The sequence below is a fragment of the Rhinolophus sinicus genome, linkage group LG02, assembly GCF_036562045.2.
Source record: "Rhinolophus sinicus isolate RSC01 linkage group LG02, ASM3656204v1, whole genome shotgun sequence".
In the NCBI taxonomy this organism is placed as follows: Eukaryota; Metazoa; Chordata; class Mammalia; order Chiroptera; family Rhinolophidae; genus Rhinolophus; species Rhinolophus sinicus.
The window spans coordinates 147,781,797-147,809,781 of NC_133752.1; the positions used below are offsets into that span (position 1 = coordinate 147,781,797).

Here is a 27,985-nt window from a genome sequence, read left to right on the forward strand (position 1 = left end):
CATTAAAATGAACTTTAAAGATCAGATTTATTTGGAGAAAACAAAAAAACCCCACAACCCAAAGGATGGGATTCACATCTCAAGACATCTCCCAGGTATTAAGTCTACAGATTACAAATCATTTTCATAGAAGATATTTTTGTACAAATTTTACATGTATCGAGTGGGACATAAATCCCTGTTTCTGTTTTAATGGGGGACAGGGTAGGGGAGTGGGGGAAAAAAACCATTTTTTGGATACAACTATTAGGAAGTAGACATGAAGAGGGCAATCCCTACCTTTTCATCATCTACAAATGGTAAAAAAAAGAAAAAAAAAAACAAATAAAAAAAAACCTTTACAACCATGGGCATCTCTCTAAAAGCCACTTCCTAGCTACTAGCCATCCAAGCCAGTTATTTAGTTACTTCACTTGGTACGTCTTTTGTGTCCACTGGGTCAATGATTCATTATGCCCATTGCTGCAGCACTCATAAACCAACACCCCTGCATGGCTGGACAGGGTCTAACCTAGGACCGTTGGGAAAAGGGCTTGCAAACAAGAAACCAAGGTGTTATTTCTCTGCGGAGACCAATATTACCCATAAGGATACCATCTACTGAGCTGACGGTACAAAGGTGCACATAAAAGCAGGCAGGTTAAGCTATTGTGTTGCAAGAGAAACCAGGACCTTGTTAAATAGTTCTCTCCATTACCATTTATTCTCTCAAGGGAAGCTAAAACACCAAAACAAAACCACACATTGGTCTAGGCCACATTATAAATCCAAACATTGGTGTGGGATTTCAGTGAAGAAAAGGAAACTTAAAAAAACAAACAAAAAAACCCCCGTTAAAATCATAAGGCTCCCAATTTAACTGTCATTTATCCACCCTCACTCATCACCTAAGACCATTAATTCTAGAGTTTTCTGAAATGTAAAAGGGGTCAAAAAAGCAGGAGCAGGAGAATAGGAGTCAAAAGACATGAAGGAGCCAAGATTTGCTTGAGAAAAGCAGTGGTTCCTCATTTGACAGCTCCCACAGGCTGATACAGAATGTCTACATTGAGTATGTGGCTTAAACGGAAGCTGCTTTTAGGGAGGTAACAGGAAAGAGTAGCGTGAGGAACATAAGACGACAACTAGAGTTTAAATTTTTAAAGCTTCAAGATTTCAACAGAATACGGATATATTTGAACTTTCAAAAAGGTCAGTGTTTAAGAAAGGGTGAAACCAGGACACATAAGAGACTTGGGAATTCCCACAACCCCTAAAATGCTTCCTGCTCCAGGAAGTAACCATTCATGTGTTTATTGGAGATCATACCATTTCCCCCTATTACTGGTGCAAAATAATTCATCACCTCCCCAACGCTCCCTTTCAAACCACGATTTTCCCACTTATTTTGGTCACCAAGCAGTCCTATTCTTGAGTGGCCTGTAGACTCATTCCTAGCTACCCCCCTGGGGGGTAAAAATGAAGGAATTCCCCCTAGGCTGGCCCCTGTAACTCAGAACTAAATAAGAAGGGCTGGCAGCCTCCTGGAGACTAAAACAACTTCAGAGACTAAACCTACCTTTCCAAGGATGGAGAATTTATTCAGATAACGTTTGAGGATTCATGTATGCTACGTTAGGACAATAAGAATTAAAGGTAGAAATCTCACTCTTCCTCATATTTGCCCTACTGCCCAACCAGATTCCAGTCATTGCGTCACTGTCACTGCCATTTTGCTAAATGGAGGCCCCTAGGCACTAATCACACAGGCAATCCCATGTGTCATAAAAATGCACAACTTTTCCGTTAAAATAGGTGTCTTTCTCTCTCTGGCTACATTGGCGATTCTCCAGTTAGTTCAATACTTTAAAGGCTGCAGCAGCATGCAAAAGAATTTCATTTCATTTCATTTCAGTTTGTTTGTTTTTTTTAAAAAAAAGTTAAGAAAGGTCTCCAGGAGATGGTGAGTTTTATTTTGTCTTGTCTGGATAGAGGTTTCATTTGCTCTCAAATGTTCCAGGGTGGAGAGAGACTTGGAGAAAGCACAGGATGTAGTCTATTGGGTGCAATCTTCTCCCTCGTTTTCATCTTCACCATCAACGGAGAGAGCAGCATACTTGCTTGCAGAACTGAACTTCTATAACAGACAAGAGTGACAGAATGACCAAGACCTTGAATTCTCACATCAAAATCCAAGAAAGAGGATACTGCTACTTTGGTAAATGGGGGGGTGATAGTCCAGACCACACCCACGTGCTTGCTCATTAGCATTTTCCACTAGAGAGCGGCTAGGGAGCACTGTCAGTGTTCTGACTGAGGTCACACACCACCTTTTATCTTGAAGAGGGGATGATAGTAAAAGGTAGAAACAGAAAAACTCGAATCTCAGCTTCTTTCACTATTTAGAACAAGAAGTAGTGCCTTATTTCCAACCACTCTGTTTGCAGCCCTAAGTTCAACAGCAAGGGTAAGCTGAGGGAAGTTGTGAACACGCCTTTGACACTTACGGAAGCTGGATTTTCTTCAGGTTTCTTTGGCTCAGGTGCAGATCGGGAGTCTTGATCCTTTTTGCCATCTTTCCTGCAGAGATGTGAGCATAAAACCACGTCTTAGGAGAGGACCCTCCCAACACCCACAAGTAGTTCTGAGGCACTCAAGAGGCCTCCAGTCAACAGTCTTTGCTACCTGGACATTTTCTTATTTCTAGATTCTCCGAATTGTAACTGTCTACATGTTGGTTGACTTTAGTTTGTCCACAGTAGGAGATATGGCAATGCTTGGAGAACAAAGACCTTAATTACAAAGACACGTTTGTCTAACATCAGATGAAAGGGAACAAATGACAGGAGAGAACACGCATACCTATCTGACTCCTTCCAGTGGTCTTTGTTCCCTCCATCTCCTGGCCCACGGCTGGAGTTCCCACTTTGGCCTTTTGGAACACTCACCCCATCCACTTTACTTTCATCTGCTTGAGTGGAGATACAAAAATAAATTGAAGGCAAGTAAAATAACTACTCTCCCTCTCCTAGGCTTCCCTTCAGTTGGAGAAAAATGTGCTCATATATACCGGGGGAAATTAAGCCTCACTTCAACCCAGACTGCCTTCCTAAGTGCTTCTCCCTTGCTCTCTCTCACCCCCTCCCCACTCCCCACCCCCCACCCTGCCGCCAACAAGATCCACTAAAAAGTTCCACTGTAGGGTTACACCATCATGAAAAGCAAACTGGCAATAAGGAATATGACGCTGTGTAGTGACCTTCGTCTTACAGACGGTGACATTTCTAATCTGGACTGAGCATGTTAATTTCCTTCCGATCCTTTTTTTTCCCCTTCTAAAGAAATGCTCTACCAGGAAAGGGCAGGGCTCCAGGCTTTCTCCAAAGAGACCACTCCTGCCCTCTACTGGCAAGAAAAGAGATAACCTAAGAACCTTGAAAACAAAAATGGGTGCAAAATACACTGAAGTTCATTATCTCCTGACTCCTTTATGGGCTTTTTATTTAGCTCTCTAGGTGAAAAAACTATTCCCCTTTTGGCTTTACCTTTCCTTGCTGGTCCTTCCTCTGATGGTTGAGCTGGAACTGCTTTCCCACCACCACTAGAAGGAAAACATGGAATCACATTCATCAGCTGTCTTAGGGAAGAAACAGATAAGCAACTTACAAAATCATTCTCTAAGTGCAGTAAGCTTTACAGAGAACCAAAAAATACATACATAATGATATGAAACATTAAAATATGGGAAAGACAACAAAAGCAATTCGAACACCGAGTGCCAAGTCCTTTAGAATCATCACAAGGAACCTAAGACTCAGGGAAGTGATTTCCAAGGCTGCACTGCCAACATGTGGCAGCGGCACGTTCTGATTTACAGTATTTGCAGACTGAGTTACCAAAGTGATGCCAACCAGCTATCAAAACTCCAGAAAATGGGACTACTAGCTCTTACAAGCCAGCTCCAGTACACCACCGAGTCTGAACTAAGAGAGCAAAGACAGTGTAAGGTGCTATCTAAGGCCAACTCCCCACAGGGCATTTTCCCTCACAATATCACAATCTTTAAGATCCTACAGCTCATCATCTGCCATTTCCAAGGTGACTCACCTTGTAGGGGACTGCTGCTCTGTGTCTGAGCTCTGAGATCGAGCAGGAGGGTTAGAACTTCGCTTCACCCAAGCATTCTCCTTTGGTGGAGGGGCTGGCATTACCTTTAGAGGCTGTTCAGGTTTGGGAGGCTTAGAAGTTGGAGAGTGACAGTCTTCCTCCTTATTGAATGTTTCATTTTCTAGAGACTTCTCACTCTCTCTCCTTCGTGCATCTGTGAAATCAGAGTAGGAAGGTCAAATGATCAGAAAAGACTTACTGTATAACCATCCATTAGGATCTGAACAGAATGGGAAATGGTCCACATTCAAGTTTACTGCTTTCCATCATTGTTCTTAAATGCAGACCCTAATCTGGCTCCCAACAGATGAAATTATCCCTAAACCAAGGGTTTCCAAATGTTTTGAGAAAATGTTTTACTGATGCAAGAGAAATAGGTTAAATGACTCTCCAAGGAAGGATAGCCATCTGACCTTTCCTAGGAATGAGCAAGTATTCTTTATTTTGGGATTATAGACTTTCTACACTCTCTGTGCTAAAATAATATCACTTGAGACACTGCTCTCATCATATATGACATAAAAAGGCTGGCCCTGAGAGGAGCTCATAGACAGCTACAGGACTTGACTCCTCTGAATAAAGAAAACTCTGAGAGACATCAAGACATAAAATGGAGAGACAAATGTAAGAGTTAAATATACTCTTCAGTGGAAAACTATTAAACAGATCATCTAAGTCTCCTCTAGTGCCCATTTCTCAGATTTTTCAAAGCAGGAGATGTGAAACTCAGATTAATCCAGGCTAACCCAAATAGAGTCCATGACTTAATTGAACACTCCCAAGTCTACATAATTTTGTTCTGGGTAGGTTATGGAGAAGGGCAATAACATGATACCCACCCTGATCTGACTTACTTCTTCCAGAGGTGGCTGAGGTCCCAGACTGTGACGACTCACTTCCTGTCCTTGACCGTTCCCGTTCCTGAGTTTCTTCACTTCGCCAGCTTGGGTGTCTGTACAAGAAATTTAACAAAACAGATTATGTCATGCTCAGTGAAGGCCACCTTGGACCCACGCTGACTCTTCAAGAACCATCACTTATTAATATTTTATCACACTTGCTTTATTTACAGGCAGGTGTGTGCATCGCTGTCTTCCTCACACTATTTGAAAGCTGCAGACGTTAAGACACTGGCTCTAAATACGTCAGCAAGCATCAGCTAGGGTTAAGGACATTCTCCTATACAATCTGCAATGCTCTTCTTTTTCTGGTAACACAACTTTGCAAGTCATTCAAAACTAGACCTAGTTTTTCAGAACATTGTTATAAGGAGGTTTCTACCCTATTAGCCAATGCCACCTTTCATAATAAATATTTTGTAATGACTTGGTATTCTGAAGTAATACTCAGATAGTATAACCAACACACACACAAGTAAAAGTAAATGAGAAATAATCTACATTCTACATGTACGTAAGTGAAAACATTTTCTCTACTTTATCCCCAGTAACTTGAAAAGAGGTAAATCCACTCACCTTACCATGTGGGGAATTTATTCTATACACTTAAAGCAGGGTTTGCAAAATTTTCTTAAAAGGCCCAGATAACTTTATAAAAACAGGCCCGGTCATAATTTGCTGACTCCTGTATTAAAGTATCACCAATTTATATTTGTTGCAGGTTAAGTCCAATAGGCCTTTAGAAAATTGTAAGGAACAGGCAACAACTCTTCACTGGATAAACTGTCCATCTACTGTGGACCACTTGGCAGCTCCAGCCCATGTACACTAACTGCTGACAAATGACACCCAATGACATGCACTCAGATTTCCCAAGTGCCCCCTAGGAAGGTAATGTTCCCATTAAGAACCACTGAATTCAAAGATGGGAAATCCGTAACTGAAGATCACCTCACCTCTCCCGAGGCCGTCGTTCTAGTTTTGGCTCATCCAGCTGACGCTGTAATTTCTCCTGTTCCTTCTGTAGCCGCTCCTCTACTTCCCGTTCTCTAGCAGCTGTGTCTACAGGCTTCGCCCCTCCGAAGATTGAGGCTGCCCGACTTGACTGAGAGGTGCTAGCAGAGGAATCGTCTTCCTTAGGAGTGCTCCGAGGCTTTAGATTCAGTTTGGGTCTTTGGGGTGGACCTAAGTTAAATAAAACTCTAAGTAATGGTTTTCAAAATCATCAGAAGCTGATGGCTGAAAGCCAGACTCCCAAACATAGCTTATAGAATGCTATATGGATTCAGATTTGTGGCCCAGCCAAGCCAACAGAGAAGAAAGGGAGATTAGAAAATGGGTGGTTTAAATAACAAGTCCAATCAATCTTTCCACTACCACATCTATGATGTAGTACCAGACTAAGGGAAAAGACTCAAAATGGTAAAAATTTACATGGTTAAGCCAATTATTTAATGATTACTATTAATCTGGGAAGAACTTCTCAACTACAGTAGACTACTGGATGTAAGTATCTTGTTCAAAAACGTGGTCTGGAAGATGGATTACTTCAGTAGGTCGAGCTTGTAACAATGTGCTAGGGAAGACCCCATCCAGTCTTATACTCCTGACTCTGTATATAATATAAACTTGATGGTGATTCATAGGGTAAAGCATGCAACACTGAACATAAACTCTAAGAGAGTTTGATTTCTTCCGATCCAAGTTGCTGGCATATTTTATTTTAAGATAAATTTTACGTTTGGAGGAAACTGTATTTCTCAAAACCAGTGTTTATCCTACATATTTCAGACATACAAAAGCTACAGAAGACAAAGCTTCCTTGATGTCCCTCTAATGACATGCCTAGCTGCCCTGTCTTCTATAACCACTAGGCGGAACTGGGTATTTACCATCCCCATGCATGTCTTTATACTTTCACTATATACATATGTATCTGCAAATAGGGTAGGGTACAGTTTAGCAAGATTTAAGTTCGCAGTTTATATAACTTCTGAGATACAGTTTTAATCTCTGTAACTTTGTGAAGAGGTCATTACCTTCACTTTTATAGGGTAAAACTGGTCAGAAAGAGTAACTCATTTGAGTCATACAGCCAATATTTGGTGGACCAAAAGGTTACAAATCTATTATTACTGAAGCAACTCTATTGCTCTTCCCCCTTTCTTCTTCCTCTGATAATATCCATTTATTTACCTGCTAAATAAATAACTGGTGTACCTCTATTTCAGACACTGTGCTAAGAATATAACGGTTGGGGAGTTTTGAGCTCCTGTCTGCAAGGAGCCCAATTTAGTGGGAGGATCAGAATAAAAAGAATACAGTATGCTAAGTTCTACAAAAGAGATTTATCCATTATGAAAGTTTTAAGACTGAGATGGTGTTTAGGGAAGGCTGTAAAGGCTTTGAAGTGCCAATACCCCAGATTCTTGAAAACTGAACATGTGTCTAACAGGGCAGATGTGGAAGGAAGGGATGGGAAACAACTCTGAAGAGGCAAACTAAACTGGAGGAAGAACAGTGAAGGCCCTTGTATGTCGGAAGTACAAAGGTATCTTTCAGACCATGGAGAGACTAGGAACGTTTTTAAAAGGAGAATAATCTAAATAGATCTTGTTCCAGAAAGACAATTTGGGCCAGGATGAAGAATGATGCGAGGCAGGGAAATTGGTTAGAAATGTGGGTATAGCAATAAAGTCTAAACAAGGATAGTGGCAGTGACTTGGGAGACAAGAGCAGATCTTAGAGGGAGTAGGACGTAAAATCAGGGGGAAAAAAATCAGGTGTGCAGCTATTAGGGGAGGGAAGGAATGGCATGAGAAGGCCAGGCAGGAGTCATCAGGAAGACTTGAGGCACACACCTGAGCCTGCACTTTTCTCACTAGTAAAGTGGAGATGGTAACTGTACCTATACCAGACGGAATTCTGAGGATTATACACTACTTGTGTGAGAACTCAGCTCATTGTTGGTGCAGAGTAAATGCTCAATGTCAGCTATTATTTCTAGACTTCTTGCATGTAAACAGCAATGCTTTTAAAAATAAATTAAAAGTTTTGTAGAAAAAACAAGAAGCTTTTTTAGTGTTTTTGTTTGAGGGAGGAGGAAGGACTACCGCAGTGGAATTTCAATATGGCTCTGATGACGTCTGTCACCCACTGTGTTTTATTAGTTGTCCAGGTCCACCGTCCTTACTCGGGGGATTATAGGTTATGATGTATAAAAAATGTTTGGCACAAAGTCAGAACTGACTAAGGGACGTTCAAGACTAGGTTTGCTGTCTAAAAATAATTAAAAAGAAAAATTCTGTGCTGGACCCTTTACTTTTTCAATGATATCACTACAGTCAGAACACAAATGGAGGCCATTTATTGATACTTTTCGAGAAGTCAGATATACAACACAATGTTACATAAATGTTTATATAAATGTTATATAAACATAACATTTATATAAATGTTGTAACATGAGGGGCATAATTTTAGAATAGGTGCACTGACATCCCAGCATTAATTACTGAATATTAATTACTACAGTAAACTGATACCGGCATTGAAATCAGCAATACTTGCTTTTTAACCCCCCAGTGCCAACTACTGGCTATGAGACTGTTTGAGTGTTACTGCCTTCACTTGAAAGATAGAGCTACCACCACCTAATTGAAGTGTAGTTTATTAAATGAGATCACACCATAAAAATATTTGACAAACTTTTTTCCTTTCCTACTTTGTATCCTCAATCAATTTTAACTGAAAAATCTATATGCTAAGAAAGGTTAGAATCAGACTTTGCTTTCTTTCCATTATGTCATCCTTATCCAGTGCTCTTTCTATTACACTCTGCTACATCCTTTCCAATGTGTAAATTGTTTGTGCCCTCTTAAAGGGTCTGAAACATAACCTAAAAGTTTCCAATCAGTTTCCACAGCGGTCTGTCCCATTAAGCAAGCAGAAGAAAATGACTACCTCTGTCATCACGCCTATAATCATCCCGAGAGTAATCATCTCTGGAGCTCCAGGACCGATCATCGCGCCGTTCGTATCTGTCTTCATAGCGGTCCCCGCCTCCTCTGTAGTCATCATCCCTCCGGTACCCACTACCAAATGCTCTTCTGCCACTGCCTATCCTGGAATCAAAGCCTGTAAATACATCCCAAATTGTAATGATCACACTGGAGGGAAGAGAAGGCAAGAAAGGAGTTCTTAAAAGAAAGCAATTGAACTGAATGGTATTTTGGTAACAACCTCTATCATAGTCTCTGCTGCCTCTGTCGTCATAGCGATCGCGGCCCCCATATCGATCCATATCGCGGCGCGGACCATCACGGTAACTATCCCGATACCCATCGCGGTATCGGTCTGAATCATAACGATCTCGAAACTCTAGAGGAAAGAGAAACAGGTAACATGATTCCTTTTTTGGGGGGACACTATTAATAGAAAGAAACAGGATAGCCCATTAGGTCATTTATTTGATTTTAAAAATTTTCTCTGGTGATTCAATACACATTTCTGGGTTAACAATTCAGGAGGAAGTTAGGGAAGAGAAAAATCTCCATAATGGATTTCCAGGATTAAAGATTTAAATATTAAAAAAATGTAAGCACAAAACCCCAGAAGAAAATATAGTTGGAATCTTCTATGCTTGATGCCAAGGAACCAATCAAAGACCACTTAAAAAGTTTAGCACAGAAAAACAACACACACATCACAAATCTGAGAGGCAAAGAAAATGAGAATATATGCAATATACAACAAATGGATTACCTATTATGTAAATAACAGAAATTGAAATTAATAGGATGTCGTATTCCACTACCAAAATGGCAAAGATTAAAATAAATAATACATCTTGTGTTAGCAAAGCTTAGAGGACTATGTGAATTATGCAGTTAATTCCTACACTGCTGATGAATTCAAAACAGTGCAAACACTCTGAACGTTGTTTCAGAAATGTATTAAAAGGTTTTAAATTATGTATACTCTCTGGGCCAACAAATCAATTTCTAGGAATTTATCTTGAGCAAAAAATGGGAAATATTACAAAGACACGTACAAGGAGGTTCACTGCAATGCTTTTTTATATTAAAACTGATGGGAGCGCAAGCTATAGATGAAATAAATTAGGGGGCACATATACAAAGCAACCATTAAAAACTGAATCAGAAATGTATTTACTGAATGTGTTCACAACATACAGACGGTGCCAAAAAAATGTACACACATTTTCAAAAAGGAAAAAACTATTAAAATTGTCACACTCAATATATACTGATAACAAAAGATGAACACAAGTCATGTGTATGCATTTTTTTGGCATCCCTGGTATTATTTGAAAAGTGTTATAAACTGTATTTTATAACACATTCATGAATATCAATGACAGAGGCCTCTAAATGCCAGAAATTTATATAAAGGAGGCAAACTAAACAGTGTAAGTCATTCATAAAAGGTGGGTAGTGGCTATTTAGCTTCAGCTGACGTGCTAGATCTTCCAAATTTTCTGAGAGAAGCTGGGAACCCAGATTTTTATATGAAAAAAAAAAATCTCAATTTCTAAATACGAACTATTATAAAAAACTGAAAACATTTTGAGTTAATAATTTATGTGAGCAGGCCAACGAGGGATCTTATTTTTATGACTGCTTCCTTTTAAACAATTTCATTTTGCGAAGATCATCTTGTCTATGTCAACATTCATTTATTCCGTGGTACTTTATACATCAAAGGACACGCTAATGTTAGTCAAACAATTATATATAGGAGAGCAGATAAAACAATTAAAAAAAAAATACAAAAACTGCGTTTATTTTAAAATTTAATTTCTGGAGAGGCAGTGACTATACTCAATTTTATTTAGATAATATTAAAACGACTGTAAATTTGCACTCATTAACAGGGATCCATAGTGAAGAAAAGCAGCACATGAATACACTGCTACTAAGATAACCAGGAAACATGTAAGTGTTTGGTGAGATTGTACAATATTGTTTAGTGTAATACTCCCCCTTGCCCTCAAAGTGTCTTTTATGGGCCCAATGCTTGGCATAGGAGTCTCTGACCTCTTGGTACCGATAGTCTGGGATCTCTAATGTTGGTAAAGCAGACTTTGGGCCACAACCGAGTCTTACAAACTTGGCAGCTTTGGATAACAACAGCACACTCACTCTTTTCGGTATCCATCCTGTTTGCTCTAAATTCAAGGTTGGAAGTGAGAAAATAGTCACCTCCCTTGATTCAAAACAGGACCCCTGGTCTGACTGCTTTTTCTTTCCAAGAGCCATTTCGTCCTGTTAATAGAACTTTTTGCACAAATGCTGAAGTGCAGTATCTCAGGTAATTCTCTTCAAGGGTCTGTTGGGTCACGAAGACTTGATCGTAAAATTAGATATAAATTTTATTTCCTTCTTCCTTTTGCATGTTATTAAGTTAAGGAGGACTCTCTTCAAATAGGAATGTGTCTCTTACTGCCTCCTCAGTTATATTTGGTAAAGCTCATACTAGGTATCGCACAAAATTAAAATCTCTGTGAATTGAAATTTTTCTTTCAATTTCTTTTTACTTACAACATACTTCAAACATACGGGAAGTACAGAAGTGATTGTAGCAGACTTATGAGCCTATTATTTAAGTTTAGTTGATGTCAATATTTTTGCCATGTTTGTTTTAGCCTTTAAATTTAAAAGCAGTATGTTATAGATGTAGCTAAAGGACCCCCTCCACCCTCCCTTCATAATCAGAAGGGTGGTTACACTACACGCATACATTTTTACAACTTAGATATTAACACTACGTGACACTGTTTTCCAATTTCTAGCTTCGCTTTCTCCCCTCAATAAAATAGGTTCTGAATTTTATCCCTGTTGTTACATGTACGTTATGCTATAAAGTATTCCATTACATGGACAAACCACTAATCATTTCTTTACCTAACAGTAGGTTCTTTCCATTTTAAAAATAACTGGTGTTGAGTATTTCTTCATGTATTTCAATAAAGTTGAATAATTTCCTCCATGAAAGTACTTTACAAAGCTTTTGTTTTTAGGTGGTGTGTATGAAAGTTGTAATTTACCCCAACTCTGACCCCATGACATTCTCTATTCCCCTTCTTTAAATTATCTTTTATTTATTTGCAGATTGTTTCTCTTCCCCAGTATAAACAACATACAATGAGGACAGGATTTTTGTCTGGTTTGGTCACTGCTATATCCTGAGCTTAGAACATTATCTGGCACATGGCAGACATTCAGCATTTCTGAAGAAAATGAATTTTGTTATTTTAAAAGGTATCTTAAAAAATTACATTTGGACTGTTTGCTGCTAGTAATGCAACCAATTTTTGAATAGCAGGCCTCCCTCAAATATCATAGTTCTGCTCTACGTTGTTTTGTTATGTGATGATACACCATAGGCACTTAACTATTATTTGTATCAATTAGCATATAGTAAAACTGCTTTCATTATACGCTGTTTTACTTAAAAGTCGCAGAACCTACTGATGACATTAAAGAGGACTAACTCTATTCTGCTCTTAACCCAGCAATTTTGCTGAACTCTTTTTTTTTTAAAAGAGTTTTTTTATTGGGGAAGGGGAAAAGGACTTTATTGGGGAACAGTGTGTACTTCTAGGACTTTTTTCGAAGTCAAGCTGTTGTCCTTTCAGTTTAGTTGTGGAGGGCGCAGCTCAGCTCCAGGTCCAGTGGCCGTTGTTAGTTGCAGGGGGTGCAGCCCACCATCCCTTGGGGAACTCGAACTGGCAACTTTGTGGTTGAGAGGACATGCTCCAACCAACTGAGCCATCTGGGAGCTCAGCGGCAGCTCACCTCAAGATGCCGTGTTCAATCTTAATTGTAGGGGATGCTGCCCACCATCCCTTGCGGGAGTCGAGGAATCGAACTGGCAACCTTGTGGTTGAGAGGACACGCTCCAACCAACTGAGCCATCCGAGAGGCAGCTCAGCTCAAGGTGCCATGTTCAATCTTAGTTGCAGGGGGGCGGAGACCACCATCCTTTGCAGGACTCGAGTTGAACTGGCAACCTTGTGGTTGAGAGCCCACTGGCCCATGTGGGAATCAAACCGGCAGCCTTCGGAGTTAGGAGCACGGAGTTGCAACGGCCTGAGCCACCGGGCCGGCCCCTGAACTCCTGTTAATTCCACTACTTTACTTGTAGAATCTATTGAGTTTCTTTATAAACAATTGTCTCCAAAAGAGAGCAAAATGAACCCAGTAGAAACTGACTTGATAAAAATGAACTTACTGTCTCCAAAGCTGTCATCACCTCTTCTAGGCGGGTAGTCATCAAAGCTGTCTGTGGTAGGACGGGCCCTCCAGTCTGTATCTGTTTTGTCAGAATCCCGATTTCTATCTCGGCCAAAAGAACGATCATCCCTGTCTACAGATATATAAAATAAAGAACCCCCATGTGAGCTCACAGAAACTTTTGCCCAGTATTTCTTGCATGCATAGAAACCCCCCCTCAATTTACTCTATTTCTTGCTCATGATGAAGTTGCCCCAGATTCTGTTAAGTTCACTGTCCAACTCAACTGAGTGATTTATTTCCTCACATTTATTCCTACTGGCTTAATGCGTATCTGTCTCATCTCCTGTGTAGGAACCCTGATATATACATGAATTAGGCCCCTCCTGTGCCCAATATACTGCTGGGTACCTCATCTGTTTATTATATATTGCATGTTCACCTATGTCAATCAGGGTTTCTCACTCTCAATACCACTAACATTCTGGGCTGAATAATTCTTTGCTGTGAGGAGCTGTCCTATGCATTACAGGATTAGTTCCTGGATTCTATCTATAGATAGATAGATGTCAGCAGCACTCCCAACAGTTGTGACACCCTAAAATGTCTCCAAACATTGACAAACGCCCCCTAAGGGGCACAGCTGTCCTTAGTTAAGAACTACTGCTCTACATTAACGTAAGCCTACCACTCTCTACTTCCATAAAATTTTCCGGGAAGGGGCAGCCCTCCTTTGTCATCTTAGGACCATAACAAAACAGGAAAATTCCTATAAGCTTTCTTACCTTTATCCTGTGCTTGATCAGCAACGTCCACTCGAATTCTCCTGTTACCTAGAGACTGAGAGCATAGGACCATATTAACCAACCTTTTGCCCCATTATGCACAAATCCCATGAGTGACCTTGAACATCTGGGCATAGCAGAAGCACTGGGGGAAGGAAGATAAAGGAAAAACACTGTAATGTAGCCAACAGTCCAATTGGTTGGCTAAAGAATCCTTTATAAAAGACTTGAAAACTGAAATAACACCTTAGAATTAATAAATTTAAATTGGGCTTAAATGATATCAGGTCAATTATCTTAAAACCAAATTTCGCAGGATAGAGTTAACTTTTTAACCACCAAAGGCAATTTAATGTAGTAACAGTGCAATAAATAAAAATAATTCCCAACTAGCTAAATAAAAGGCATTATTTGGGTCCAGAGTAATTAATCAGTCATTCAAGCATTTATAGAAATCCTACTATGTATCACGAAGTTGCATAAAGCATGGTCTCCATCTATATTCTCAAGTTCTTTTACTTCATATTACCTTTGGATAAATCAGTTCCTCCAGGATACCCTCTGATTTCCCTTTCCCACATCATTATTTATATACTTTGAACCCAATTAACTCTACTGCTGATTTTTCCTCATTTCATAGTAGAATCTACAGTTGAAGAAGGATAACAGTGAATTTTAGTTAAAAACACTTGGCATTATATTAAATACCACTATAATAAAATCTCTAAATACACAGTAACTCCTAAGTCTGGACCATGAGAACATTTTACATTAACAGTTAGTTAATTCATCAAACTTCAGATAATTCTATGCTATTTTTTAAAAAAAATCCAGACTGAGAAGTTAAAAATTAGGAATGTTATTAAAATCTAAAAATGATCTGAGAATACTCTGTAACAACCTTAGATTCTCATATACTTAACTAAATATGTGAATTTGTATTCCTATCTAACATTTACTTCAGCTAATCATGGTGGTACCCAATTATAAGATAGGAAAAATATTTTACAAGAGTTTGAGCAGGATTGGTATTAGATCCTCTTTGAAGGTTTGGTATAATACACTAGTGAAGCCATCTGGTCCCGGACTTTTGCTTTTGGGAAGGTTTTGGATGACAGGAAAAATATTTTAAAAGATGTTGATTGCAATCATGTCAAATGGCAGATTTGGACCATAGAATCATGTATGGCACAAATGGCATTGGAAATTGCCTTCAACAATGAGAGGTTTCTAGAATTAAAAGGGAAAAAAAAGAGCCTTTTTTCTTCCCAGATATAATTAGTTTGATATCTAAAGTCACTAGAGGTAAAAAAGCAGTTCCTAGCTTAGAAACTTCCATCATTAACAGGTAAATAAAGGTTTTAATATCCTGCTTGGGCCAGCCTAAGAATCACTACATGGCCTCAATCACACAAATAACTGCATTACAATTAGATTTAATCTCCATTTCCCCCTCATGTATTAACAGCCGAATTGCCTCTCCTTACTGAACCTCTAGTGTGTCTGGATAGAAAAACATCAACAGGCAATGTTAAAAAGCAGGACTGAATGTGTACTGCCTTTCTTCTGTGAAAGATTCCTAGGCGCATGTATTTACCACAAATGATATGCAAGAATGTTTCTAAACCCTCTTAAAATTATATATATAAAAAACACCATTACTTCCCTAAAAATGAGACAATGCTATTTAATATTCAACTAATTAACATGATTTTTCTATTTGGATTGATCTGGTCAGACTATTTTTTTAAAAGCAAAGCCACGAGAGCTGAGGCAAAGCTGTGAGTGAACCAATATGGGATTCTATTAAAGACTTAGTGTGGTGGATTTCTTCCATAATTTTCCACCTAAGTACCTCCCTGAATTACTGGGGCTTGCTGAACTTGCTGACGTGAGGTGTGACTTTTAAGTGCTATTGTTAAATAATCCAGGCTTTTCTTTGTAGAGATTATAGCAATCACTGAAATGGGTACTGACTCAATTTAAAAAATATCAGTTTGATAAACATGAGATTTGATAGCTCCCACCCCTCAAGCTCCCCACCATTATTTTCTTTACCTCTTCATTGAGGCTCAGGGCATTGAACAAGGAATCCAGGTCCTCAAACTCAGCATAACCAAAACCTTTCAACCTCTCTGGATTGCTGGGTTCACGTGGTAAACGCACTGCACTGATCTGAAGGAGTAAAAAAAACAGAATGTGTTTCCCAATTCAATGCTCTTGTTCATTTGTCTCCTTTTTTGGACCATTGTAGATGCAGTAGATTTCTCTGAATACACAAGAACCTGGTTGTCTCTAGGCAGAAAACTGGTGCAAAGGAATAGAAGACAGATTTCACTGCATGCCACATTAAACCATTTCAATTTGAATACAAATTTAACGCTTATATTATTTCCAATTTTTATATTTCAGAAAGTCAACTCAATTTTTGCCAAGAAGTTTTCTGGCAGTGTATTTTCTGAAACCTTCCTTATCTGAGAAATGTTCTGGTCTTCATATATTAACAATAGTTAATTGTTAACCCCCTCACCCTTACCCCATCCGCTGAATTCTGGCAAAACCACTGAATTTTTACTATTTTAGGTAAAGATGTGTGCCCTATACACACTGTCATCAAACTGTGCCAAGTAGTTGACTAGGATAGAAAAGTGGACACAGGAAAAAATTCATACTAACTTGGTTCTAATTTGAACTTGTGTTTTCTAATTTGAAGTTTGCAGGATGTTTTCCTTTAAAGTTTCACAAAACGTTCCCTGGCACCAATTCTTATTAATTATTTACAAGAGGGTATGCACTCTCCATTTCCAATTTTAAGACCAGTTTCAAATACTCGCACAATGAATGTGAAAAGCCCGAATAGATCAGAGATTTTATTCAACATTCTACAGAAATTGGTCACTAGAAATTAAAAACAGGTCAGCCTTCTAGTTGTGCTATATAATTAAACAGAGGGGAAATTTCTAGGTGGCAGTCAAAAAAATAATCACATCAGAAAAGCCAACTACAGAAGTTGGCAGACCACTGCAGACAACAGGCTCTATGAAGGGAGCCAAAAAACAAAGAAGGAAGGCCGGAACTGATTCTTAGAAGAAACATACATTTAATCTTTTCTAATTGGCAAAGACTCTGGGAAAAAAACCTCACAGAACTGAAAACTGTTACTCATGATTTCATTTTTAAAGTCCCAACTATTTTTAATTAAAGTTTCAAAAACAGAATGGCTGAGTTCAAAGAAACTTTCTTTCCATCTTTTAAAATTTAACTGGATACATCACCTTTAAGTTTCTTAATGAGAAGGAATACAGGTTTTTGAGAGACTCTCATCTGTATCAATAAGGTATTGTTAATTTTGCTGGTAACTGTCCGACTGGTGCTGAATGAGAACATTCTCAAAGAGCCTAAACACTACTTCATCTATTATGTATCCATTTCTTCCAAGTCTAGACACAACCTCAGAATCTTTCTCAATATAGGAAATCAGAGACAGTCACTACCAATATGTTATCCCCCGTATCTAGTTCATTGCCTAAAACCTTTGTAGACTTACATTTAATCCTCTAAAGAATTCCTTAATGGAGTCTTCTGTCACATCATAGGGCAGGTTCCCCAGAAAAGCAGTGTATGGTGGTGATTTGGGAAGACGGCTCCTGTCAATATTGGGTTCCCGAGCAGCCCGTGGAGCAGTGGGCAGGATGGAACGGTCAATTGGAGGTGCCCTATACACATCGTCATCATTACTGTGCCAAGTAGTTGAAACTAGGATAGAAAAGTGGGCATATGAAATTAGAAGAAACTTCCCTTACTGCTGTTGTAGAATAAGAGGACCAATGCTAAGCGCCAAGTATTATATAAGCTATATCAGGAAACAAACAGGTAAAAAGGGTAGGTGTTACAAAGAAAAAATGCTTCTGAAATGTTAGAATCAGAATAGCAATGCAAAAAGACTTAGTATCCACCGTCTCTGTTTCTAAGTATTTCAAGCCCTTTCAAGGCCCAGGTTTTTTGTTAACACGTTGTGTACGGGGTGGGGTGGGGTGGGGTGGGGGGGTGTTTAAATCCCTCGTGAAGATTCTCGTGATCTGTATGCAACGTGTTAACAGAATCATGGTAACTCTTATTTCTTATGTAGCAAAGGAATGAGAGAATATCAACTATTTATGTAATGTTACCATGTGCCAGCTACTTCCTATTCATCATATCCCATCATGTCTTTTTATCAATCCTGTGAGGTTGTTCCCCATTCTACAGAAAAGAAACTCAGATTTCAGGAAGGCTCTGTAACGCGACCCAGGTCACACAGACTGCAGAGCAGTAAACAGTAATCCCAATAGAGCTACGATTCCAACATGGGTCCCTCACTAGAAATGTATTTAACTATATGGACAACTCACATATTCCTACCTTTCAGCTGGAGAAAAAGTGTTTTGTTCATGGTTTAGCCTCCCTTTACTGAAAATAAAAATCAATTCAGTCCCTATAGCACTGTCCATGAACTTGCACTTCAGGCATCAACACTTATGGAAAGTATAATCTGTATGAAATTTGTTACTATGAAAAGAGGTCACAAAAGAAAAAAGTATTCTTTAGTCTACAATGAAAGCTTTTAGAAAAAAAATGATAGGTGATCAGATTTATGCTATACCCAGTGGTTATATATAGCTCCTGTCTGTTCCTGGATACTCCTTGAAAGCACAGAGCTTATCCAAATAATACCCCAGTGATTCTTTTGTATTTTCCCACCATAATTACTGTTCCTACACCTTTTCTTCAGACCATTTTCGTTTACCCAAGGACACTGTGACTTCTTATTAACAGCTCCTAGAACGAATTATCCTTGACTCCGAGTATAAACAGCTTACAGATTGTACTGCAGTATTACTTTATGAGGACATCATAGAATTTTAGACCCAAAAGGAAATAATCTAGTTCTTACTTTTCAAATGAAGAAAACTGACGCTTAAAAGGATAGTACCTTGAGAAGTCTGCTAATGCAAAAGCCAGAACTCGCTCTTGAGTCACCACTTTAGTTCCTATCACAAACTCTTAAAGCCTAAATCTAAAATTCCATAAAATACATAAGATTTCAGGTTCTACAAAATGAGTAAGTTCCTTTCAAATTAAAAGTGTGAACCACTATAATAGAATAGGTTTTATTTAGAAGATAATGAAAATTCCAAGCATGAGGGAAAATAAAAATTACCATCTCCTTCCAGATCGTCTGTCTCATCAGCCCAGCTGACTGGTTTGGGGACATAGGTGCTTCCTCCACCAGTCCCTCCATCCTCAGCCAGAAAGTCTGTTAGGGAGATAGTCTTCCCCTTCTTATTCTTCTTTTTTGCTGTTTTAAAAAGAGAAAGATAATTCCTCAGTACTTGGGTGCTTACAGGGTTGTACGATGTACTATTGTTAAATATATTTACAACAAAAACAACATAAAAGCCCATCAAAGGATTGGATGATGGCACATTTACATGAAGGACTACCATGCAGATATAAACAAGGAGAAAGCACAATATACAGGCATGGCAAGGCCAATGAGAAGTCACAGAATACATATTATGAGTCCCTTTTGTCTAATGCATATTATGGAAAAGGGTCTAGAAGGATTTTCAACAGTGTCCTTCTGTGGATCAAGGCCGGGGTGGGGGCAACCTTTTATTTCTTACTACATTCACTCATATGTCATTTGAGATTTTTAATTTAGCAATTACTTGTGTGTAAGACAGGTTACTACATTTGTTGCTCCTGGGATACAAAGAAATAAAACAAAATCCCTACTCTTAATAATGTATTCTGTATGACACTTTTGAAGATGGTTTGATACTTGTAAAATAACCACAGGAGCTGGGAATCATTGCTATCAATCTACAGAAAAGGAAACTAAGTCTCAGAGAGGTTAAATGACTCCTCTAAAGTTACAGAACTATTAGCTGGAAGAGCTACAACGAAACCCAGCATTTTGCATACCAAGTCTAAGGTTCTTCCCACAGGAGTCCCAATCTCTAAGAAGCTTGTTATCAGTTCTATGGCAGGTTATAATAACCATGGTAAAATGTTGTACTTACTGTCATTTGAAAATGCTCAAATGGTAAGATTCATATAACAGCCGGATCTCTCTTTGCCCTCTAGAAAAAAATTACCCCCTTCCCTACCTTAACGCCACTCATGAAGAACAGATATCATATTAAAGGGAATAAACAAGAAATCCCTAAGAACCAACACATTTAAATGTTTCCTGCAGTTATAAAATCTTTAGGAATCTCCAAATGACTCCATTTAGTGGATTGACCTTGGCTCCTTGTCTAGTTCTCAGAATTTCTGAGATGGGCACCAATCAACAGCTAATGCAAAGCGCTGAAAGGACTAACTGAAGTTCTAGAACTGGCCACTGAAGAGCAGTCACTAAATGGTCAGAAAAAAAGTAAGCAGCTCTGTTGTAACAAAGATCAGTTTCATGGTTTTTATAATCCTAAATTCCTCTGTGTTCCAATTCTCATCTAATTTTCAATCCAAGAGGACTAAGAATCTGTAACATGATGCACCATCTGCTAAACTGAACGGTGTTTTCACTTGGTACCTGCTTTTCTTTTAAAATCCAACTTACAGGAAATAAAGACCTGCTTGCTATAAACATTATGAACAATCTTCTGGACACAATAAGAATTTGAAGTATTATGGTCTCAATGTGCAAACCAAATGAACTTGGCTGCAATAACACAGGGAAAAGATGGCCTTGAATATAACATTTCCACGTCTCTCTCAAGCGAATGGTAACCCTGATTCAAAAGTATCCTTTATGATCAACGAGGTAGTATTTTGGATCTAGTCTATGCTTTGAAAGAAAGCAGTTAGGCAAAGGTTGAGTACTATGGCAGCGATGTTGCTTCTGGCACATATGCAAAGGCCTAGGGGAAATTTTAATAAATTATTTTACACAAGACATAAAGCCTACTTCTGAGGTAGAACACTTCTAGTGTCTAGGCTTATTTTAGTCTTTTCCATATCCTCTAGATCAAAAATAGTGTCTGGAACTAGTAAGATGCTAGCTAGAGATCCTTACCCTTACGGGACTTAACCTAGTATTATCAGTTATACCCAATTATTAACCAATCTGGTCACTGGGAAAATAGAAATGGAACTAGTGGTTAGTCCATACAATGAGGCCAAGTTCAACATAATAATAAGAATTTGATTAAGGTATCCCTTTCCCCTTTATTCTATATACATAACTACTACCAAAACAGCAGAATCTGGAATTAACTTGCCCTTTGGTCTGATTTCTGCTTACATCAACTTTCTCGATCAGGGTTTCTCAATTTTCACCCCTTGACTCTTGACAAACAAGTCTCACGCTCTCCTTTAATGTTATTTCAAATTTCAAAAATAATAAACTAAATAGTATGACTAAAAAAATTAAAGCACTATTTTAGAATGCCTTTTCAAATCATATATCCCCATTTCTCCTGATTCTGTCACTGACCACTTCCCAAAAATTTCTGGTTGAGAAAAATCCGTTGGATGATGATAGATTGCATTTAAACAGAGAATTCTTTCACAAGACCCTTAAGTTATGTTTCATTAAATCTAGCAGCAGCATTGACTCAGTCACAATATAAGCAGCAGATTTAAAGGAACTAGCCTTTAAAAAGCAAAATCAATAAACCTAAGTAGGTGCCAATGTTCGCTCCACTCCATTTTTTCCAATAACTGGGAAACAATATTATCTAAATCCTTTATGCCCTTTGCTCCTCCAGTATCCAGGCCCACATAATGTTTAGGATTTTAACAACGTTCTCCACTTCTTTTTAAGTAAAATATTGTTTAATACTCCAGGTGTATTAATCCCTTGCCACAATGATGGAACTGGTCCAACTCTTAGTTTTTTATTTAAAACCACATGGACTAAAGAGGAAAAAACACACATCCTAGAAATGTTATTAAATCCTCTGCCTGCTGCCTCAATTACAATTTTAATTTAGCAAACAAGCACTGGGTACAGTCATCCCACGGAGGATTGGTTCCAGGACATCCCCACCAGCCGCAGGGACACCACCGTCCTCCAATGTCCAAGTCCCTGATATAAGAGGGAGAATTTTAAATCCTCCTTCTGTATACTTTGAATCATTTCTATGTTACTTATAATACCAAATACAATGTAAATGCTATGTAAATAGTTGTTATACTGTATTGTTTAGGGAATAATAATCAAGAAAAAAGTCTGTACATGTTCAGTACAGATGCAACCATAGCAGGCTTAACCACTCAGTACATGTCAGCAACAACGTAACCTTTCCCCCATTATTTTTGACCTGTGATTGGTGGAACCAACAGATGCGAAACCCATGGATATAAAGGGCCATGGATATAAAGGGCCGACTGTACTTCACATAAATAAACTAATAAATAAATAACAAATGAAAAAACTTGGAAGTATTTTCAAAACTTTTAGTCCACAACTCCTTAAACAACAGAATAGCCTTCTTAATAAACAGGGTTTGTTATGCTATATACAAAAATAAATACAACTAATCAACTCCTAGTCAGTTCCTCAGTTTCTGACATTTTAGGTAATTCTTTGTCGTGGAGGGCTGCCATGTGCCTCTGTAGGATGTTACCACCATCTCCAGCCTCTACTCATTACATTCCAGTAGGAAAGTCCCTACCCCATTGTGACAACCAAAAATGCCTCCAGACATTGCTAAATGTCCCGAGTGGGTGACAAAAATTGCCCCCTGGTTGAGAACCACTGTTTTCTAAGTGTTATTTTCACATCAACAAATAAAAGGTCAGAGCAGACGGGTGGCTCAATTGGTTAATGCGTGAGCTCTGAGCAATGGGGCTGCCAGTTCGATTCCCACATGGGCCAGAGAGCTGTGCCCTCCACAACTAGAATGAAGTCAATGAGCTGCTGCTCAGCACCCGGGTGCCCAGATGGCTCAGTTGGTTGGAGCGCGTCCTCTCAACAAGGTTGCCGGTTCGACTCCCGCAAGTGATGGTGGGCTGTGCCCCCTGCAACTAGCAAAGGCAACTGGACCTGGAGCTGAGCTGCGCCATCCACAACTAAGACTGAAAGGACAACAACTTGAAGCTGAACAGCACCCTCCACAACTAAGATTGAAAGGACAACAACTTGACTTGGAAAAAAGGCCTGGAAGTACATACCGTTCCCCAATAAAGTCCTGTTCCCCCTCCCCAATAAAAATCTTAAAAATAAATAAATAAAAGGACAAATAAAAGGAAATGTCAGCCCTATATAAAGTACACTAGCAGAAAAGTGACTGCAATAAACCAGGTCTTCAGGGTTATCAGGCTACAGCATGTAAAAAAAATTGCTTCCTTCATTTTCCTCAGAACATTTTTCTGTTATTACTCCATTGTATTAGTAATAAAAGCACCAACTGGCAAATATTAGAGTTATAAAATCTATAGACTGGCTGCTAGTTCTTTATTTCAAACAGAGGACACCTTAAAGTACAACAAGCAATCAAGTTTATTTGTTGCACAATGCCACCCCACTTCTGCATCTTTCTTAAACTAATATTTATTTAGGAAGGGAAATTCCCCTAGCTCTTCTTAACATTCACATGGGGCTTTGTCAAAAATTAAGTTTCTTAATTTTAGATCTTGTCAGACTAAGTCCCACTTATTTTATAGGGTTATCAACTCTTCTAAATGTTTTAGTAACTATAGGCTAAGAAAGTCAGAAAGCGTCATAAAAAACTGTGTAAGATCATGGCAGCATTATTCATAATAGGAAAAAAAAACACCCACAATCTAAATGTCCATCAACTAACAAATGGATAAATATAATGCAGATGTCCATACAATGAATTTGGCTATAAGGACTAAGTTTCCACACATGCTACAGTACAGGTGCACCCTGAAAACATGAACCCTAAGTGAAAGAAGCTAGTAACAAAAGTCCACATATTGTATAATTCCATTTATATGAAATGTTTAGAACAGGTAAATACAAAAAACCCAGGAGATTAATATTGCGGGGAAGAGCTGAGGATACATGACTACTAATGGGTGCTTCTTTTTGGGAAGTGAATCTTGCCAAATCCTCCTCTAGAATTAAAAACTAATTAATGATTAACAAATGTTTCCTTAAAGAAATATTGTATAAATGCAAATCAATGCACCCAAATGCCAGAGTGCCTACAATTGCTGTTGTAACTATACTGCTGTTTAGAGCTCAGACATGAAAAGATGTTTCATACAATGCAATATATGTTGAGGCCTCACCTTAACTGCATTATAGTTCAGCATAAAAGAGAATAACGACTAAGTCAGAACTTAATAAGCTCCATTACTTCAACCAGTGTTCAGTTAGTTATATGACCCCTCTTCTCTGCCCTATTTCTTGATCTTGACACAATCTGAGAATGTCATACTGTCTTTTCCTCCCCCTCTCAAGACACTCAACTGGATCATTTACATAAAAAAATTACAAAATAAGCACCTAATACACGCCATGCTAACCACTACACAAAGTACCTGGAGCTTCTCTCTAAGAGGAGTTATAAAAATTAACTTCTTGCTTCAGGCATTTTCCTACCATTAGAACTACAGAAATAACTATTACAAATCTAAGAAACTGACTTTGGTGTGTGCACTTATAAATGTACACACACATACTGAATTACAAGTAAGCACTTGGTTTTTAAAAAAGTCACCCTAAAGTTCATTCTTTCCCCATCATGAAAAGAGAATTCTAGGATGTTTTCAGACATACATATATGGTACGTGAATTATATCTCAAAGCTGTTTAAAAGTATATACTTAAATGACTTTACTTCGAAATAGTCTTTTACTTTGACACTGCTCCCTGTATTTGGGAGTTTTAGTCTTGGCATTCTGATTCTGGTTATCTTACTCCCAGAATAACATATGGTAAAGGATGGGATTTGAAAATAGGTTAGTATGTAAACGGCATAAATGGCAACCAATGAAACTATTTTTAACTATAAGGGTCAGCACTGCATGAAAACTACCATTGGACACAATCCTCTCCATAAAAAAATCAATGAAACAAGATCCCACATATAATGGCATTTTGAAGTGTTATACAAACAAAAGACCTTCTATAGGCATACATACAACTATTTCCAATTTCAAAGCATTTTAGTCTCAAAAATTAACCTGTATCGAACAAATTTGACATCAAAAAGTATACTGAAAACACACACTGAGTTTTATAGTTTTAGTACAGCCATACTGGTTGAATGCCCAGTATATGGGAATACTGGTCACTCATCAAAGTCAATGCAATTGACTGGAAAAGATTCCAACTAGGGAAAGAATTTTGCTAATCCCAGATTTCTCAAGGACAGACTGTCAGATGTAACCTTGTGCTCAGACACTAGCATAGTGTCTCTTATACATACTACACAATCTAAAGATTTATGGGATTAAGGAGACGAGGGTTTCCAAGTGGGTAAATATGGAAGAACACGAGGAGACATCACTAAGTAAATCCCTTTAACCAGTCTGGATTTCATGCAACTCTGTAAAGCTAAGTCGGATTGCTAACGTTTCTTCCACTTCTAAAAATTCCACAAAAGTTACGGAGAAAGGGGAGTATAGGCTTTTCACTAAATTATGACACTAAGTCATTAAGATGGTAAATCCAGGCCGAATAAGCTTCAGATGAAGCTTTAGGGCAGCACCCCAAACTTATGATATGGAAGCCAACCTTGTTATTTCCAAGTTGATAATGAAGTCAGGAGTCTCAAAGACTTTGACCTTGCTCTGCCATGTGCATACAGTGTGACCTTGAACAAATAATTTCATTTTCCTCATCTGGTAGATATCACCTGCCTACATTTATCTCACAGAGCATCAAATGAGACAATAGACACAAAAGTGCTTGGTCAATTGTCCAGTTCTACACCAATGAAAGGTATTATGCTCAAATACACCTCAATTCCCTCAACATTTTCCAAAGACATACATAATCCTTAGTCTCCTATGTAATAACAGAGAAGATAATTCTTGGTGGGAAGTAAACGTCCAGAGATAGCAAGGGTTCGATAAAGGTTTCATAGAATGCACGGTCATGCCAGGGAAAAGAAATTAGTTGTTCTGCCAAACCGTAGGGGGATTGGTTCCAGGACCTCCCTGAATATTAAAATCCTCAGATACTCAAGTCCTTTATATATTAATAGAATGACATAGTATTTGCACACACCCCACACAATCCTCCCATATACTTTAAATCATCTCTATATTACTTATACCTAATACAATGTAAATGTTATGTAAATAGTTGTTATATACTGTATTTAGGGAATAACGACAAAAGTCTATCCATGTTCAGTATAGGCTAACTACACAGCACACATCAGGAACAACTTAACATTCCCCCCAATATTTTCTATCCCCATGGTTCAATACGCTGATAAGGAGTGTCGATTATAAATCCCCCAAACTAAAATTAATACTACAAAATGTTACATAGCTCATTGCTAAGTCCATCAGAAATGCAAGTGGACTTTTATGAGTGATATTCCCTATCCCTAAGAGGTCTAAATCAGGAACCAACTCCAGGCACTAGTATTATTTTAAAACCACCTCCTAACCGTTGTTCAATTATCTTAAAAAAAAAAAAAAAAAAAAGGGGCTGAACACCACCACTGGAACTATAAAAATTCAATCAAAATGGAAGCTGTCAAGGGATCGGATCTTGTTCACCATTGTATCTCCAACACCTAGAACCGCTCCTGGCATAGTCTGCGCTCAGTAAAAATGTGTTGATTGAATTAAGGAAAAAAAGCCTAGAAGAAAGCTGTCTACCCTTGCTTCCTCCCCAACACGTGGGCGCACCAATGGGTTCCCCACCCCCACTTAACTCTAGTAGCTTCAACCCCCAAACCTAACACATCTATCCCTTGGGAGAATACAGGGGCCGGGCCCATTCTAAAAGATGAAGAATAGAAAGTGAAAGGCTATAAAAGAAACCAACAGAGACGCGTAAAACCTTGCCATCTGCGCTCTCGCGCGTGCTTTTAAGGCGCGCCCGTCTCCACTACCCTCGGTTCGCCTACCGCGCACGCGCACCGCTGCCTTCCTCCGCCCCTCCACCGACTCGCGATCGTGTTGTAACTGCCCCCCCTTTTTTCCCCTGCCCCCACTCCCGTCCGCAACGGCCTCGCGCCTCGGGGACCTAGTCTAGTGTGCACCCGTCCGCGCGCCAACCGCCTCCTTCCTTCCTCCACGCGGGCACAGTGCTTCACATCTATGAGAAGGCCTCACGCCCCCTGTAGATCTTTCTGCGCCTCCTCCTCATTCCAACTCAAGCCAGAGTCCATCATTACTCCCCGCTCCAACCTCGCGCAGACGGGGTGAAAAGAGTGCGAGGGGGAGGGTGTCCTTCCCCTCCCCCCAAACATCCCGAGGCGAAAACCTAACACGGCCAAGCCGCCAGCCTGCCGCAGCTCCCAGATCCAAAGAGAAGTGGTGCCGCCCACTCCCCGACTCCAGGGGATCAGTGGAGCAGGCTCGGAGAGTGGCTTGGGAGCCCGGTCCTTGGCCGAGCTCAGCCGCTCACTCACCTGAGGCCGCCATGTTGGGAGAGGGAGAGAGAACGCAAAGGACCCGGATGAGGCAATCACGTGATTATAGCGGGCGCGTCAGGCAAGGAGACGCAAAACTGGGAGGGGGTGGGGAGGTGAGGAAGGAGAACAGAGAGGCGGGGCGGCGCTGCTCTAGGTTCGTAAAGCAGCGCGAGGAGGTGGCGCCGCGTCCGACCGGAAGACCTGCGCGACATGTGGCCAAAGGGGTGGGGCCTGGGCTGTCGCGAAACCTGTAATGCTTTACGTAGGGCTACGCGCGAACCCGGGGCAGGGTCTGAGTACGGGGCGGGGTCTCCTGCTTCTCTGACTTCCGGCCGGTG

At 39.4% G+C, this 27,985-nt stretch overlaps 1 protein-coding gene across 4 annotated transcripts; it reads right to left on the reverse strand.

The window, feature by feature from the left end:
- Positions 1-8: 8 nt before the first annotated feature.
- Positions 9-27,862, reverse strand: EIF4B (eukaryotic translation initiation factor 4B). 4 transcript variants are annotated; one of them, XM_019724497.2, is made up of 15 exons: positions 27,645-27,862; positions 19,289-19,426; positions 17,636-17,844; positions 16,147-16,263; positions 14,089-14,143; positions 13,302-13,436; positions 9,288-9,425; positions 9,009-9,182; positions 6,002-6,230; positions 5,001-5,098; positions 4,087-4,300; positions 3,525-3,580; positions 2,842-2,947; positions 2,487-2,559; positions 9-2,116 (listed from the first exon to the last, which is right to left on the reverse strand). In XM_019724497.2, the coding sequence occupies exons 1-15, from the start codon at positions 27,655-27,657 to the stop codon at positions 2,036-2,038; spliced, it is 1,836 nt and encodes a 611-aa protein (XP_019580056.1). In that variant the 5' UTR covers positions 27,658-27,862; the 3' UTR covers positions 9-2,035. The 4 variants fall into 4 exon arrangements, with proteins under 4 accessions (XP_019580056.1, XP_019580054.1, XP_019580053.1 ...); XM_019724495.2 differs by having other exon boundaries at positions 2,842-2,950; XM_019724494.2 differs by having other exon boundaries at positions 4,986-5,098.
- Positions 27,863-27,985: the final 123 nt, after the last annotated feature.